The sequence below is a fragment of the Opisthocomus hoazin genome, chromosome 5 (genome assembly GCF_030867145.1).
Source record: "Opisthocomus hoazin isolate bOpiHoa1 chromosome 5, bOpiHoa1.hap1, whole genome shotgun sequence".
Taxonomy (NCBI): Eukaryota; Metazoa; Chordata; class Aves; order Opisthocomiformes; family Opisthocomidae; genus Opisthocomus; species Opisthocomus hoazin.
The window spans coordinates 69421577-69441034 of NC_134418.1; the positions used below are offsets into that span (position 1 = coordinate 69421577).

General features: G+C 34.6%; 1 protein-coding gene across 4 annotated transcripts in view; it reads right to left on the reverse strand.

Moving 5' to 3' along the window:
* The window catches only part of FSTL5 (follistatin like 5), a 318510-nt gene that overhangs the window by 78468 nt on the left and 220584 nt on the right, over positions 1–19458 (reverse strand). For all 4 annotated transcript variants that reach the window (XM_075421652.1, XM_075421651.1, XM_075421650.1 and 1 more), the window contains one exon: positions 17896–18062. In XM_075421652.1, the coding sequence (XP_075277767.1) occupies positions 17896–18062 (167 nt within the window). The remainder of the gene's footprint in view (positions 1–17895; positions 18063–19458) is intronic.

Genomic DNA, 19458 nt, shown 5'->3' on the forward strand with positions numbered 1-19458 from the left:
CTTCAGTATACCGTTATATAAGTTACCACTACAAAAGCCAAAAAAAAATAAAACCCTCTCATGCTTACTTTTTAACTTTGATTATGTGAACCAATATAACTGGATTGCCCTTCAAAAAAACCCGCCTGAATAACTCCCACAATTTTCCTAGTTGGATATTTTTTTATCCTTATCTCTTTCTAAAGTGTATGAAGTACTAAGTTCTATCAACTTTTTTTTTAATTAACGTTTTTCCCCTTACTAGATAACCGCATGTTTTCTAAGTGTTGCTTTTAATGTTATTAGTGGAAAAAAGAAGAACAGATGTTCAAAAGAGCCACACTAGAGGTACTTACATTTTATCCAGTGAATGGCTAATATTGTTGCTCCCTAAAATTTTTTTGCCTAATCTCTGCCAAAGGTATTTGCGAACAAAATACAACATAGGATAGAGCATATTAACATTTAGCTGATACAATGCATTCTGAAGACTAGTTTAATTTAACATTCCTTATGCTAAGTTATTAGATACTGCTTTGAAGCACACTTACCTCTTCCAGGCTTTTGACTGATTCACTGTAGTGTGATGATATCTTTAAGTACCATAGCTATTTTCTAAGTAAACGCATGTCTGAGTTACAGCTTCTCCCCTCTTTTTCACAGAAATCACGGATAAAGCATCCCTGTGATGATTTTACTGGGATACCGGTATTTCAATAGGATTCCCACATGAAATCCTCATTTCATCACTCAGAGAGTCTGAATATTATGGATGGCTTTTTTAGTTGTTGTTGTTGATTTTTGTTCTGTTGTTTGTTTTTTTTACAACTACAAAACAAATGTCACTGGCTTATTGTTACATTCAGTTCAATGTTTGTTTTGTTAATTAAAGCAAATAATTCAATACAAAGAGAACTTCATGTCACAAGCCGCATTTGGAAAGGGATGGTGAAGTACAATGAGCTCTTTGATAATGAACATTGACATGTATTTACAGTTTTATAGAATAACTCACAAGCTAAGTCACTGAAAAAAAAAGCATCTATACAGACTCATACAAGCATCATTGACCCTTAGCCTTCAAACAACAACAACAATCTACATAGAAAATGTTTTTTTTACCTTTTGAAAAAATATTTGCTGACTCTAAAAACATTGCTACAAGCTCAATTTTTGTTAAATAGCCCACTGTTTGAATAGAAATGGCATGGAACTTCTACAATTAAATTGAGAAACTCTTAATTATTTTTGTCATGCACAAAAAAGATAGAATTGAACATTTATTTTAACAATGATTCTACTTTAACTCTGTTCTATTGAAGAACTTGACGTTTAAGAATCATGATACGTGTCACGAATAACGAGTAAAGGAATATGGAAAGAAAACATTCATCTGACAGTGAATCTTTGTTTAGTTGTCTTAGTGTTAATACAACAGAAACCTAAAGGTGATTTTTGTTTTTAAACTAATAATTATTTCCTTCAATTTTATAACTTGTTTTCATATGCTAATGCTTTGCATATGAGAGAGTCTATGATCATTTGTCTGCAGTTCTTCATCAACAGCTCTAGAAAGACTGTTGCCAGCTTAGTCCCCACAGGAGAATGTATAATGAAACAGACGGCTTGAAATTGTTCATCATCATAGAGACCAGGATTTTTCAGTTTGGTTTGGGGGGGAGGGGGGTTTACACCATAGTTAATTTATTGTAAATATATTGCTCTCTTAAATACTTCTTTTTTGTTTTGTATAAAAATCTTCTGTTCTCCAAATATTGAATATTCTTTTATCTAGAGATCACAACCTTCCCCCCAAAAAAATCTCCCCCAGCATGGAAAATGTCATGTCTTTATTCTCCTGTTCACTCAGTGCATCAAACTGTTCCCTGCTCAGATCTCACCAGTAAGAATATTTAACTAAATCTCAGATTCTGAGGAAGTCTTTGTGCATATCTTCCTAAGCTTGTCTTAGAAATGGTCAATGCAGAGATCTCCCTCTATTATCTCTTCCTAAAATAAGACTTCGTAATGCATGAGCCCCAACCATTAGTTGAATTGAACAGGATTTGTCTATATTCAGTAAATCTGAGAAAAAGACTACTTGTCTGACTAGAATAACACTATACCTACATAAATAAGTAGAGATGTATGACTTTTCCTTTATCCTTTTGGATACAGTAAGGACCGTAGTTTCACTTCATGACGAATACTAACATCTAATAAATGGTAACATCCATTATTCTATGGAAAACATGCAGCAGCACTGTGCTTTTCAAACTGTCAGTTAATTAAAAATTGGTTTTGCTATTTTGAAGCTTAAAAATGTTACAAGCTTCCTAAGAACCTGAACAGGGACCACACAGAATAGTGCCATAAAAGACTTCACTCCTGGATCACCAGTGACAATAACATATTCATTTTACACATAATCGTCTAAAGAGAATTTGGATCTTGCATATTGGAGATATGAACTAGACATAAGTGACAGCTTTGCTGAAGTACCAGAGCTCTTGAGGCTAGCCATAAAACATCACTAATCTTTTACTTCCCCAAAAACTCTGTAACTTTATGCTATCTTGCTATGAATCTGCAATAATGACTGCTAATTTATTTAGACATTCAAAATCTCCAGCTGAGTAGATACAGCTTATTTCAAATGGAAATTTCAGCATGCTCTGATACAGCTGTCTTTTTTATTGGTTCATGTTACAAATCAGATAAAGCTATAATACATTTGTTTCTCATATATTTTTCAATTTAACATCATAACCAGTGACATGAATTTATAATAATTACCCTACTACCACAGTTTATTACAACTCCGCCAAACAGTTCTTTTTTTTAAAAAAAAACAGCTTTAATTGTAGATGTATTTATTATTACACTCCAAGCTATATCTGCAAAAAGAAACTAGCATTGCACTGTGCAGTTTATTTGTATCAGATCACACTGCAAAGTGATATTTAAGTGCTAGGCGGCCCCAAAGAAGCAGAAGTACTGACACAATTTAAGCTTTAAAGTGAACTCAATTTAGGGTCAGATATGTGGAATGAGCTTGGCAAGAGCATCCCCGTTTCTACTTTCTTTCTTTAAACACATTTTATTTGTAGGAAGAGTGCAAAGAAATCATTGAATGCTTCCTAAAATTTCCTGATTTAAAAAACATCAACTCTTTATAATTACACTGGGATAAAATTGAATTTATTTTCAATCATTCAGCTTAGAAGCACTTTTAGTTTAAACTTATAAAGTTTATTAGAGCTTTTGATCTTTCTATTGTACAAAATACCGGCTTTCAATTTTGGTTTCATGCGTTCAAACCACTTCTCTTAGGTTGACAATAATTCCTCCTTTTGGTTCCTGAATTGTACTCATCCTAAAGTAACAGAACCCACTTATGTTATTTCACAGATACAAATTTCTCAGGAGGTTTCTTTACAAACTCAAGAGAATCTACAAATAAAAAATAACCCTTTAAATTTTTTATTACTAAAATTTTCATCCAGTTATTATCCAGTCCATCCTATGTATTTCTGAACTATCCAGGAACGAGACAGACAGGCAGGTAGATTGTCTCCAAGCTTTATGCAGTCTGAAAAGCTCTGTGGGATAAATTTTGCTTTATTACAAACTACCCTGTGTACGTGTGATAAATCATCCAACGGGCAATAAAACACATTGTCAAATACACACAGCTCTCAAATATCCTGCAGACAAAACTACCTAAACCACGAAAGATAGACTTTGGCAGGGAATCTCCTACTATTTGGTAGCTGAAGAGGACATAAGGGGGAAAAAATTAAAAATAAATCTAGTACCTGATTGTGAAAATGAGGATGATTCACACTAGGTTATTCTTAGGATACAAGGGCAAAAAAAGCATATTGTAACTTGAATAGTTCTCTTTCAAATGACGTCTCATTTTCCATGCAGCATTTATATGCAGCTGTTATATGATCTCCAGATAACAGCAGCGAGAAAACAGGGCCAGTAACACACGTTATCTGGATTATTAGTACAGTGTTATTTGTGTCAATTCTTTATCAAGTATGTTATATAAGAAATGGGCACATACATATTCAGAAAGAGTTTGAATGGAATTCCTATACAAAAATTTTTTTGAAGTATATACCTGAATATATACAACAAAGTTAGTGACATCTGTCCACTGCCATCTTTTGCTCTTTGCTTATAAAATCAAAATATTGACTGCTTTGAATGCTAGCACAGCAGCTCCACTTAACTAGGGCCTAGCCTGGATTGACACACTCAATACTCATAAAAATATTTTTCTTAGAGCCTTTTAAGCAAACAGCAAATCCCAGTCGATCTGAACAAAATGGTTAATATGAGCTGGAGTACAACAAGCAAAGGCTGAATTACACTAATAACAAATTGAAAGCTGAGACAATTTACATTTAATACCTATCTTAGATATCTGCAAGCATCACACACACATTTCCTTTGCACAAACCACTAATACAATATTACATGTTCATCAGTCTAACCTTTTATCACAAGAAAGCTTTACTAGGCAAGATGAATTCTTTGATGTCAATGAAAGAAAAGACATTTCAGCTACCTCAAGACTTTTACTGTAACCACTGAAACAAGTTACATGGGGACAATTTTTTATTTCTTTTCCCCTCTCTACATAAATGAATTGTGATGATACTTTTTAGTGATAGCCTTTGTATCCTCTGGTCGTGACTTCTGATCAGGTGTTGTAGTTTAACCTGGCAGCTGGCAACTAAGCACCAGACAGCCTCTTGCTCACACCTTTGCTTCCCCCCAGCAGGTTGGGGAGGAGAAACGGACAAAAGGGAAAACTCATGGGTTGAAATAAAGACAGTTTAATAAGGCAATAGCAGAAATACTACTACTAATAACACTAATAATAGTATAGATAATAACAATGATGATAAAGAATATGCAGAACAAACTATATACAATAACATTTTTCTTACCACCTGATGACCAATTCACAGTCCGAAAAATTTTGATTCAAAACTCACAGAAGCCAAAAAGGATTGATAGCTTTCTCCCTCCAACCAGCCCCATTCATAATCTGAGCATGACATTTATGGTATGGAATATTTCCATTGGCCATCTTGAGCTATCTGCCTGACTGTGCTCCCTCCCAGCTTCTGCACACCTGCTCATTACCTGAAGAAGAGACACTGGGGAAAGCCCTTGATTTATAGCAACAACTGAAAACATCAGTGTTATCATTCTTCTTGTACCAAATCTGAAACACAGGAGATACTGAGAGAAAAATTAACTCTATCCCAGCCGAAACCAGGACATAAGGTAAACTGTAAGCTACTGCAAGAAGATTCTGGTACAAAACAAGACAAATTACAGTGTTCAGAAAGTTGTCTGCAAAGAAAAGGTTTCAGCATGAGGTGGCACTGACAAACATATTTTCTAGAGTCATACCAAGTATGGCTTCTGTTATATTACTAATATGAAGCCAAGACGTTATGTAGAAAGTTAATAAACCTACAGGTATCATATATTTTGATGGTTGTTCATACACAAATACAATAACATAATGCTGAACTAACAAAACCTCATTTTTTCTGCACATTATGACCTGTAAGATACTTGTGTTTTTGCTTTCTGTTACACATTTTTCTGTTAAATATAGTCTGTCTTCAAGTCACAGAAAAAAGGATGGAAATTCTGCATTTCCTAAAGGGATTGGAATGGTAGTTATTAACATTATCTGGGTATTATTAACAAAGTAAAGAAATCTTCCTGATATTTAGTAACTTTGCTCTTATTGAACACTCACATCATTTGTTATACATATAAAGCTTACCATATCCTGCTACTTGCAAAATTCTTAGTAAACTGTTAAACTGTTATTTTGAAGAGAAGTGCCTAATTGTGTACCCTATGCATTAGAACAGTTAAAAAAAAAAAATAAAACCAAACACAAGTACTTTGAATTGTGCTGTTAAAAATAAGACCATAAACGCCGGTTAAACAAAACACTTACATAAAAGATTTATATGAAAATTAGAGTATCATGCTGAGTCATGACCATATTCTTGCGCTCTCTTTGGATTGAGAGTTAGAGGTTCTCTTCTGTGAGGCATCACCTGCTTCAATTTTACTACTGCTGTGACAATCATAATAATTAATCCTCTTCTGTTGCAACAATAGCTAACTCTTTGTTAACAAAGACTTCAAATTTCCATGAGATCTACCAAAATAATTTTACTTCTCAGCACATCATTATTGTTCATGTCTGTCTCCTGTATTTAATTTTTGCTTTTTTAAATATTGCTTTCTGTAACAGACTATTCATTAGAAGTACAAATCCTTTATGAACCATGAAGCTATATATATTATACCTTCTTTTTTCTACCTTTGTTCTATGCTTTCATATTAAACAATGGGACAGCACTATTAATTGGAAAGCATCTATGCCACTGTTACCATAGGTAACTGTATTACTGAAATATTATCATATACATTTTTCTTATATACAGTACAGTCTTACTTTGGAAGACTGAAATGCACAGAAGTTCTACTGCTGATCCCTCTAGATAGCCCTTGGTTTCAATTATATTTTACTCTAATTATAAACCTGTCATCAACAGTTGACAAGTGATCACAGAATTCATGTCAGAAATAAAATCTTTAATACAGAAGTGTGGGAGAAAAGTTAGCTTTTTTCCCCTGCTTTTCTTTTACTGTAATTTAAAATGTTATTTTTTTAACACTCAGAGCTTAAACTTCAAAACATTTTACATGAATGTATTTCTTGTCTGATGTTAAAACTATTGTGTATAATGTCAAAAACATGAAGGAAAACTAGGATTTCAATCATCTTTCATTAACTGTAAGGGACAATAGCAGGAACTTCACAGAATTCCTAACATTTGCTAAGTTACTGCACAAAATTCAAAACATATTTTAGACAAAAGTGGTATGACATTGATATTTTACTGTGACAGAGTATGACTATTCCATTTTATTTCTCATTAACATAAACAGGTCTGTAAAGACCGACTTTTGCCTGGAAAGAGCACATACTCTGTGAAGGAAGATATAGTCTCATCCCAAATTTAGTAACAGGGCAACCTGAAATGAAATGCATAACTATTGCTGTTATCAAAATTCTTTAGAATGAATGGACACCTAAATCTGATTTTAGATCAGACAAGATAACCTACTTCAGATGAGAGTGAACAAGAATGTTTTCATGTATTAAGATACTCTGAATTTTATTTTCAGTTAAAATATTTTTCTTATTTTTTTTCCTCTTCAACCTGTCAATTAAAAACCTCCACGAAAAGATTCAATATTGGAAAACAGTATGCTATTTTCCTTAGAAAGTTCTAGAAGAAAAATATTAATCATCACCAAAACAAAATATATTTGTAAGTATTTTTGGGTAACTGTCAAAAATCCGGTCACTTCTATCTCTTTTTACCTGCAAAAGTATAATAAAGAATGCAGATATAATGATCCTCTGTAAATTCACCTGAATTTTCCTTACTCTAGGGTAGGATACTTTTATATCAATCTAAACTAGGTATTATTTAGGAACACTGTTTCAACTTCCTTGATTCTGGTTGGAGTTTTAAGTGCTATAATAGCCAGGCATATATGAAAGGAGAATTAGATGGACATCATTGATGCATCTGATCCCCAATGGAAAAATGCATCTTCCTTTTTGTAATTCTTACCCACTTCCAAGAAAATATCTCTTACATTCTTTATCAGACTAGATGGAACCCAGAGCAAGCTTCAAAAAAAAACCCAAAACTTTGAGAAGAGCAAGAAAGACTGAAAAGTTGATTCTCCACCAGGGCTTGGCAGAATGTTTTGGAATAGAGAAAACGGAAAATGGAAGCTTCATAACAAGTCCAACTCAGGCAAGTAACCACCAAAATATGTCATTACCATACAGATGTTCCAAGCACTGTGTAAAAGTGTATGGTTTTATCAATCTTATTACCTGTAAAGCACTGCCAAAATGAGAGTCAGGAGAAGACAGAGCAGGAAACGTGACAAAAGGCAAAAGCAGCCCAGCTGAGAATAGCCAGAAGGAGACTGGAGAGATGACCATCCTCAAGACTTTTTCTTCAGCTCAGAGCTGAAACATGACCAGATGATGAATGGAGAAAGAGCACCATTGTTTTATTAAGGAATTGTTCCCAATGTTTCCAATGTTCCATGTTTCATGATCATGACATGTAAATTTGTCATAGTATTAGTAATGGTAAATGTAAACAAATAAAAATTATTTAAACCCTGTAAAATATACTACAGTTAAAATTCAGCATTTTAGCTATATAGATGTGAACCAAAAATAGAAACCTACATGAAAATCAAACAAAACTACAGGAACCATTAAAAGTTCTGACAGATAAAGGCATTGCCATATTTCATACTAAATTTAGGAAAGCTTTTAGTTCATTTTAGCTCCCCTCTAACAGAATAATGAAAACACTTTGACCATGGATACAAAGGTTGGAACCAGATGATCTTTAAGGTCCCTTCCAACCCAAACCATTCTATGATTCTATGATTCTACTTATATCCAAATAGAAAAAGTTCTGAATGCAAGCTTTTGAAAAAGGAGCACAAGGTTATCAAGGTAGCTATATAAAAAGGGTATAAAAATGACAAGGAAAGGAAGAATAGGCAGGAAAGTGATAACATCTACATCAAGCCCAGAACTTTGGCTGTTGAAAGATAAATCAGTCTGTACTACAGTAGATCATCAATAAAATTCAGATGTGAATGGATACATGGTACCGGGAGTATGGGTAGACAGATCACTGAGCAGTTTGATTCAGAGAAATCTTAAATGTCATAATTTGAAAATTGTGGCAGACATACCACCTTCTGTTGTAATCCTGTCAGAGCTCACAAATTAAGCAGGCTTGATCTAGATAAGCAATTTACTTCATGTCACTTTTGCAAGTAGCAGCACTGGTGATTTTACAGGTGGGTGGCAATTTTCTGTTTGAGTCAGTACTGAATCAGTATCTTGGTATGCTTCCAGGGGATTTTTTTTTTTCATTATTATCATTTTAAAGAATATTATAAATGCCAGTGGAGCTGAATTCTCAGTAGGTAATTATGTCCTACATATCTTAATTCTTCCTCCTGGGATGCTTGGGAATGAGGGGCATAAAGGGTTTCTTCTTTTGGTGTTTAAGCTATTGTGCCTCTCTGTTCAGTGAAACAGACTCTTGGATATCAAAGCACTTTTGTTACTGGTGATTTGGCCCTCCTAATTAATGTACTATAGTGATTATTTGAAAGTCAGGACTGTGAACCACAGGAGGCCATTATTAACAAATCATCTTTCTTATGATTTTAAGAACTGACCTTTCCTGCTAGCTGTAGCCTAGTCCAGGTTGCTCTTTTGAGGCTTCTTCTCTAAAATAATAACTTGAAAAACTTACTATTCTTTTTACATCCTATAAAACTCTTTCACACAACTCTTATCAAAGCTGTGGAAAGCATTAAGTCTAGCAGGATATCAAAAGTACTGCAAAATGACCTGGAGAATTTGGAAAAGTAAATATGTAACTAAAAGCATTCAAAAATGATGCTGTTTTTCACCCAGATGAGGGAATGCACACTGCAGAAAAAAATGAGAAAAGTCTGTAATTGTACATAAAAATCAAACTGCAATTTTATCATGCACTGATCAGAAATTAATAGCACAAGCTGAATTTGCTAGTATCAGCAATACAGAGTGAACACGTAACCTGCATCTCTCTCTATATGTATACAGAAAAGAACAGAGAAAACCGCGAACTTAATCTGAAAAGAAAGGGTCAAGTAGGAAAGATGCTATGATAGAGAAAAGAGATGTTTACAAAAATTCTGAAGTCAGCTTAGAACACATCAGATCAAATAGCTTTCCACTAATTTCAAAATACAGGAAATATGAGTGAGAATGAAAAGAAAGGCAGGTGTGTTCTGGTGTCTCTGAAGAAAGGAGTACCGGTTACTATAGCAGTAGCACATAGTAAACAAAGTATGAATGAATAATATGGTAGAAAAATCAAGATGTATCTAAAAGACAGCTTGCTGAAAGGAAAAAATTTATATAAATAAAATTGCTAGCTCTGTACATTCCTTAAAATATTTCCGTGTTCCTACAGAATTTGCAAATTAATATTTACCATGGAAAATCTTAAAATAGAACAGGCAGTGGTGGCTAGAACTATGTTGTAAAATACCAAGTATAATCAAGTAAGTTGTTATTTGCTGTCTTTATATTTTAAGTTTACTTATGGAAAGTTCTAAATTTCTAAAAAAAGTGTCACTGATTTATTCAGGAATCTCAGTGAAACTAAGCAGAATCAGCTGCAATATACGTTAAGATCCGTCTATGGAGAACAAGGACAGCAATGTTTTGAACACCTTTGGTCTTCATGTATTTGAGCTCACACAGAAGACTCTCTTAAAACAGCTAGGAGTACAAAACTATAATTTCACCTACTCTTTTAAAGATGTGTTCAATGCGCTGTGCTAAGAAATTGGTTTGGAAGAATCAATTAATTCAGAAATCCACAATTTCTGTCTTATTTTATTAACAGTTTCTGTCCATAGATGTCAAAAATGTATAGTGCTGTCTTCCAGGTAGTTTAACATGGCTTGACTGAGGTTATTTTCAAGGATTCCTTCATGTTGAGAGGGAACAGATGTACTTGTTATATTACCACCTTCCACTGTCACAAGGCCTTTAATTTTTAACTTCTGAAAACAAACAGGAAAATACTAATAGACTCAGCTGTTTTGCATATGATTAGCAAAAACAGCTCTAGAATGCAGAATTATGAGTAGTGCAAGACAAGGGACTCAGCTCTGCAAGAAGCAATGAATTTGCCCCACTATCTCACAGGAAAAAGACCAGATCATGATCTCAGTTACACTGCTGAAAGCATGAGAGTAGATTATGGTCCATAGAACAAGATTCTGCTCACCTCTGAAATTAACACTTTTATCTCTAATGAAGACAAGATGAAGCAGACTCATCTGGCATAAGAGAAGAGAAAGTCCATGTGGATCTTAAAGCTTCTTCTTAAAGAGAGAATCATCAACTGGCTCAAAGTTAAAATAGTCCCCACCATAAAAAGATGTACATAATAAACTATATGAGAAAGATCTGTGGTATTATAATCTTGATTAAGCTAGAGTTATAGAACTTGCATGTCCAGATTATTTTAACAGGAATCCGTACTTGTGAATGAAACCTCATCACAATCTTTTTCACCATACTTTGTTAACCAAGAAGATTACACATCAACACTGGTACCTGATTTAAATGTGTCTTTAGCGTGTCATGAAAACACAACATACAGTCTAAAACAGCATTCATCATGCCATCACAAAAAAAAAAATTAAAATAGTTTCAATATTCAAAACAAATAAAACATGCCCAAACTTGCAAGTCTTATATGTATCCAAAGTTTCCCTTTTCTGTGATTTATCCCACTGCTAAAGAATTAATTTGGACTCAAAACCAGATTCCAAAAAAGGGAACAGGAAAATAAAGAAGAGAACTGAATGATATGATTGCACTCGTGGTCAAGACTTTTGACAATTCTATAAGTAAACAAAAAAGCACTAGAGATTTGGTAAAGTTGATTGGCATCTCTGACAATAACTATTTTCACTTTAGTTTTGAGATGCAATAGAGAAAAAAACCTGTTATTTGACCCATTAAATAGAGGAACAAATGTAATAATACATCCTACTTAAAAGAAAGACTGTGTAACAGATAAACAGCTATTCATTATAGATAAAAATAGAAATGTGCTGACTTTGATGAGTCACGGTTAATCAAATCCAACCACTTCATTAAAAAATTCAGTAGAAAAGGGATGAGAGATGTAACAGATGCGTTTAAGAGGTATCATAAGCATAATGTATTAGGAAAACCTGCAACCAGTCTGTTAAAGTGAATTTCATATATCCTGGTTCTAACATATATAGAGAATACCGCTGGACCATATAGAAGATATGACACTGCAATTGCTGCATTGCAATAGAACTATTATTTACTAAGAAAAGTTCAAAATAAGCAGGTCAGGAACCAGTTTGAGTACTGAATAAGATTGGTAGCTTTTTAACTACGGTACTATGACTGAGCAGTTTGATTTGTTCATTGTAGGACTAGGAGTTACTGTCTTACAAAAAAAGGAAGAGGTTAGGAGCATCATCTTTGAAGGGCTGGCCGAAGTGGAAGAGGTTCTTGCAATCCCTTCATGTCATAGGGCCCCTGCACTTTCCCTTACACAAGGGTGAGAGAGTCACAGCAATGACTCTGCAAGATCAGAGGGGCAATGGCAAAGCTTCAGGGAGGATGAAACCCTCATGAGGAATGAAGCAAGACCATGCAGTTCTTGCCGCAGCAATTCAGAAAGTCACTGAGTTGACGGATGCCAGCCCAGAAAGCGGGCATTCCCTCTTGTAGGACACTGCAGGAAGAAGAAATTTGTTTATATCAATTTTGAATTTCTATTCCAGTTTGCCTATTAATCATTACTTTCTTTAAATTTAAGAACTCTAGTTTATACCCTGATTTCTGGGGTTTTTTTAGATTTCTTACTTTTAAGAGTTGTTGTCTTTGGGGAGCAGAAAAACTCAATGGGGGCACATTTCCTTGAAATTTCTGGCTCACCTGGGATTCTTTCATAAATACAAACACAAAAAGTAAATTCTGGGCAGACAGGACATTTATATTTTTGACCATTGCCTTAAAGTCATAACCGTGTCATACTAAGAACGATTTAACTATGCATAAAGAGAAGTTTGTATGTATGTCCATACTATCCCATGGGAGAAGACTATGTGAAAGGGAATAATTCATGAGGTCCTCCTGAGAATTTTCATAAGAATAAAAAAGGGGGAAAAAAGGATGAGAAACTGGAAGGAATATCAATAAGAGAATGTAGACTGTTGAGCGATACCAAAAAAATGAAAGATGTAATCTGTAAATTGATTTTAACAGGATGAATAAATAAGAAGTTTTGAGAGTAAGACAATCTGTACATAACTTCAAAAACCCCTAAATGGAAATATTACTTGCTTCCCATGAAGGTAGTCTAAAGAAAGCTACAGTGAGATTTCAGCAAAAAAAAGAGTTGAACTACACTCTTTTAAAAAGTTATTAATTTAAGTACGTTAGCAGGTGTTAAACTTTACATGTGGACAAATCATGTAAGTAGATCTTGTATAAATGTAAGAACAAAGGTCAGACATCTTGTAAGAAAAGTGCAATTGCTGACAGGTATAAGGAAGAAGCTGATGAAAAAACTGAAGGAAAAGATCAGAAAAATAAAGTAAAATTAGATATAAAAACTGTCAAAATAGTGAATGAACTAACATAGAAAAAACGTAATACATATTGCATTTGGGGAAAAAAAGCTGCTATTTTTAAATTTTCCATAAGTAAGAATTATTTTCTGCAATGAATAATAGGTTAGATAAAACATATTCAAAGAGGTAAGTGGAAACATCAATAAGAAATTTAAGACACAGGACAACAGCAGGAAAAAACCCCTTTCTAGATGTGTACTAAAATATCAGCAAAATATCCTGTGATATCAATTCTGTAGTGAGTCACAGCACGATTACATTACAATTTAAGTTAAGCAGAATTTTCAGAGGCATACAACTTTTAATGGTTTCATTCAGATGGATGCTGATTATCACTGACTCCCATCAGTTTCAGTAAGAGAAAGGTCAGTAGCAAGCTGCATTACTTCCACAAATAGTAATCATAAGTACCATAAGAAGAGTTGGGGAGTACTAAGGACTTCTAAAATTACCAACTGGATATTATCAGTAACATTATTAATATCTTACCACACACTCGATAGCATTCTCTAAGCTATTTTATAATTTTTTAAATGCACTACTTAGATACAATTTTCATCATCATCCTTTGAAAGTCAGACAGTATTTCTCAATATTTCTTTAAAATATCTTAAGAGTATATAACACTATTCATTATTTAGGACTGGCTCTTAGGCACTCCATAGTTGACTGCCTAAGACATATATCCTGTATACTCTCAGTAGAGGAGTAGACTATTTTTCAAGAAAATACAAATTCAACAGTCACAATGTGACTTCAGAGTTGGACTCTTGCTGCTTCTTGTTGCATTTGGCAAAACATTAGGACATAATACTGTTCTCAGTTTGTCCCTCCCTGAAGCCAATAGCTTTACTCATATTGCGAATTGCATAGTGCAAAAACATAACTTTGAAGTATGAGCACTTGCTATGATTTACAAAATCACATTGTTGCTACTGCTTAGTGGGACTGGTTTCTTATGTATGTACTCGCTTTCATTTATGATGATCTCTGACGCATTTTACTGAAAAAAACCCATATTTATCTATCTTCGCAGGTCACTGCTTGCCATGTGTTTTTTCAGAAAGTGTACTACTGTTAACACAGCATTATTAGTCTTGAGATGGACGGCTGTGGTTCTTGTATAGCTGAGTAAATTAATAATTCCCAGAGTTAGGCAAACATGATTGTAGCTTATAATATAGCCATCATAAAGTCTAGAATACTTTGCCTCTGGGAACATATTAAATTATACAAGGACTTAGGGGTTTTGAATGTTTAAAATCGCCTGAATAAGTACAACACATTCGTTGGCGGTTAAATTGCAACACAAACTGGAGCACACTATGTTTCCTTCTGCATTTGTTCCTTTGAAGTTGATATTTATTTAAGTACTAAATTCATTTTCCATAGTGAAATGTAAAACACTACTCTTTTTTGTCCAATTATTTTTCTTTTCCCTAAGGTTTTATTTTTATTACAATGCCTGAATGGATACTAAATTATGGCTACATAACAACCTTTAAGAAAATGTGAAACTGTAAGAACCAAACGGGGAGCATATGATGAAGAAGGTTCACTAAAGTACAGAATGACCACAGAAATATGGAAGAAAAAAAAGAAAGAAACAAACCAAGGGAAGATCTCGAAATAAATACAGGAGGATCAAATCAGTGCACATAGTGAAACATGTAAAATAAAACAAATTTTGAAGAAAGGAGACTCTGGAGACCAATTTAACTCAATGTCTTTTTGCCCATTCTTCTTTTTTGTATCCAGACTCCATTAACACTTTCTTCCACCCTTTGTTATTTTATCTACAAAGATGTGCTAGATAAATACCACCTATATATATTTGAGTGCTATTAAATTTAGTGCCTCACTCCATGGATACTAGGTCTGACATTCTCTTTCTATATTTGAATCATAACTAAATTGTGAATATGAAAGGACTAAGCTATAACATAAATTTTGCTTAAAAAGACTTCCAAGCATTCCAGTTTGTTTGTTTTTCTTATGCTAATAAACAATGAATAAGTTTGTTTTCAGAATTATGCACTGCTATCACTGGAAGCTTTTACTCCCTTTACTTACTGTACCTGTACAAAGAACTCAGGTAACACTTTGCAGACCTTTTTGTGTTCATGGGTTGTCAGTCCAGTACGCCATCACGCATTCCTTCTTTCCTATCAGATACAAACAGATCTGGCCAATTCTAGCAATTTGAAGTTTCCTTTGAATGTCTGACCACTATTGCAATCTGATTTCAAATTGGGCATCCCATGAGCCTTCAAAAATTCCATACTCTACTCTCTTCCAGCTGTGGTAAATATTTGAAAAGTGTGCCAGGTTGGCCCTGGCTAACAGCCAAACTTCCACCCAGCTGCTCGCTTAGTCATTCCCCCTCCACCCCCCACAGCAGGACATGGGGAGAAAATAAGAGTAACATGAATGAGAAAGCTTGTGGGTTGAGACAAAGACAGGGAGATTGCTTACTAATTACCATGATGGGAAAAACAGACTTGGCCTTGGGGAATTTAGCTTAATTTATTGCCAACTAAAATAAACAAGTAATTGCCAATTTGGGTGGTGGGAAAACAAAAAGACATAAGTTATTAAGACAAAAGCTTTCCTCTCTCTCTTCCTCAGGCTAAACTTCACTCCTTCACTCCCAGCTCTTTACCCTCCGCCTGAGTGGTGCTTAAGGTTGCAGGGGTATGGTCAGTACACAGCAGATTCTCTTCGTGACTCCTTTCTCATCCTTTTCATCTGCTCCAGACAGTATTCTCCATGGTCTGAAGTCCTTCAGGATAAACCTGCTCCAATGTAGCTGCTGTGGGTATCTGTTCAACCATGGAGCACCTCCATCTCCTCCAGCCTTGGACCTCCCTCTGCTATTTCTCACTCTTTTTGTTTGCTACACCTCTTTCTCTCTGGTGTATGCCCTTATTTGAATGTTCTCCCAGAGGTGCCACAAGTACGGCTGAGGGGCTCAGCCGTGGCCTAAGGTGAGTCCCTTGGGACCACCTGGCACCGGCTGTGCCCAGCACCAGGCAGCCCCTGGCCTCTTCCCTCGGAGACCCCCCTGCAGTCCCCACTGCCAAAACCTGGGCACCTGTGCTCTGCACAACGAATTTCTCTTTTTTTTTTTCGTTTTCATACTCAAAATGTATCACACTCTGAAAACACTTGCTCTTTTCACGTCTGTAAATAGTCACCTGAACCTTTCAGCTCGAAACTGAGCTGTTAGCTTCATTATTTCCATTCATCATCTCCCTTTTATTTCTCCATGTCCGGATGCATGTTCCTGTTTCTATCTACAAACCATACCATGTATTATACTTAGAAGTGATTAGTAAGGACTTCAAATTATTATTTATGAGCATCATGAATATTTACAGAAAGCTAACAAATATTGCAGAAAGGAGTTTGTGAACGTGGGCCAGACACTTTTGAATGTCAGTCATACAATTAACACCAAACTAACAAAAGCAAAATTCTTTAACTGAGAACTTCTTGGAGGATGCTGGTTTTATCCTAAGCTTCTCTAGTGACATTAAGCTGCCACTCAAGCACAATGAGCTTTGAAACTGTCCCTTATTTTTCAAAGCACCACAGTGAGGAAGATCAATTTACAAACAGAACTACTACAATAACAGCAAACAAAACAAAGGTGAGGTGCAAGTACAATTGCCGCTTTAGAAATAAAAACTTTCATAAGAAAAATAAATAAAAATAAACAAACCAGATATTTAATTGTGGCAATATGCCACACACTTCACAGTTCCACTGATCTAGGACTCACCTGAGTCAGAAAGCAAGCACAACCCCCGATGTAAGCGTTTGTCCACTTTTAGAACTTTGCTAACGTAAAATGCCCAAAGCAAAGTAAGCACATCCACAAGCAAACAAAAGACAGCTGCAAGCTTATTTTTAGAGTTTTGTCAGAAGATGTAATTATTTTTCTCATTTTCTATTTTGCTCCATATTCAGAGGTCATGGCAAAGTTAGCTGACAAATATTTGTCTTCCTAAAAACAGATTTCCAAGTTATACTGATATTCTCTGATGATTCTTGAAGAAATACCATAAACACCACTGAATGTTTGGAAGAATGAGCAAAACAACCGATTTTGTAATAAAATACTTATTTTGCAAAAAATACATTTTTATTGAATTATTAGAATATAAGGTTATTATTATGATCTGTTCATATTAAGTCACTATGCATTTCTTAAACCGTTCATTTCATAATTTCTTTTTTCTTTTAGATGTTTTGAGACTGTATAATTCTGAATGTATAATGCTGACTGTATTCTGGGCTCCGATTTTGTCCTCATGCTTTTGTTGCTACATTTATTCTTTTAAATGATTGGTCTGTGAAACCTGTTTTCTCTATAATTAACAATAAGAGTTTAAATATACAGCAAAATAAAAACAGAAGGAGTTTGGCAGGCATTTCATTTCCGTTTCTTTGAAACATCAGGAGTACGGAGTTTGTTACATGCCACTTTTCTATTCTTGATGAAAAGTTTTGCTAATAAGCTGTTAAATAGAGCTTTCTCTTACTTACATTGATATCTTCCAAATCTAAACTATTCAGAATGACATTGTTCCTCTTCCAGACGATGGGAGGTCTCAGAATTCCCTGGATCGCACAACTTAAGACAGCACTTTGTCCCACTGTTGCTGCAGTGGTACTGAGTTTTTGATCTTCAGGCAGACTCAGCTGAACTACCTCTGCAAAAGACATGTTGTTTGTTAGATTAATTAGCATGCAGTTTCATAAGGTTAATTAGTATGCAGCTTTTGTACACTGGTAATTTAATGATTTTAATTGGAATCAAAGTAAAAAGAACTTTCAACAACCACAGGAAGTTCAGAGTATTTCAAATAAAGGTCAGCATAGCATTTCAATTAAATTGACTGACAAGTATCACCCTGCAAGAAGAGAAGCATTTAACACGCACATGAATTTCAGAGGTAAGAGTGTAACAAGCATGACAGTGTATCCATAGTCAGACACTGGAAGTTATTGGACTGCTAAGGCCAATGCAGTAACATAGTCAGCACCTTCATTTGAAATAAGATGGCAGTACTGCTATAAGCATCATTCATGAGAGCTCAATAAAATTGGTGCTTGGAGTAAAAAATCTACAGGACCAAGACTGAAGTGGACAAAAAAGTGAATTCTGCATTCAGAATGTAAAATTAAAGTACAAGATTTATTTTCTGGCAAGCCAGTTTTTATGGGGCTTTTCCCTTAATGTTAGTGAAAACATGGTTTCCAGTTCAAACTGACATTCATAGTCTCTCCCATTTCAGTATAAGAAGAACATGCATAACAAGTTAGTCAATATAATTTAAAAAAAAAAAAAAAAAGTTAAAATAATTTCTACTACATTTCTCTGGTCAAACATGATTCCTTTTACAACAACTGCAGAAATTAAGAGCCAGAATAATAAACAGTTGTGTGCAGGATATAAGGAAGAAATTTTTTTTTTACCATGAGGGTGGTAAAACACTGGCACAGGTTGCCCAGAGAGGTGGTAGATGCCCCATCCCTGGAAACATTCAGGGTCAGGCTGGACAGGGCTCTGAGAAACGTGAAGATGTCCCTACCCATGGCAGGGGGGTTGGACTAGATGATCTTTAAAGGTCCCTTCCAGCCCAAATTATATTTTATGACTCTATATTTAATTTAATGAAGCCTTTGTCATACAATTTTGGAACAAATTCTTTTGATGTAAAAACAAGTAAATAAAATTAATACTAGGAGAGAAGTACTCTCAACCCTTTAAATTTAACTTTATGGAAAGTACATCTTCCCCTATTTTTCACTGCTTCTGGTATTTAATATTGCAGTAAAAATAATGCATGACTTCAGTAACTATCTTTGTACCTTAACACAAACCAAAACCAAAGTAACTGAACAAATTTCAAGAAGAAAAAAAGTAAATTATGTGAGTATCCATGTTCTTTTCAGTCCAAGGGGGGGAAAAAAATAAAAATCTACTTTTTCAGGTTAATTAAACGTTTATCATTGTTCAAGTTTTCAGATAATCTTTTCAAACTTTAGATGTGTGTGATGGGAGTCCAGACCCTGAAACCTTCTGCACTAATCTATGTACTAAAC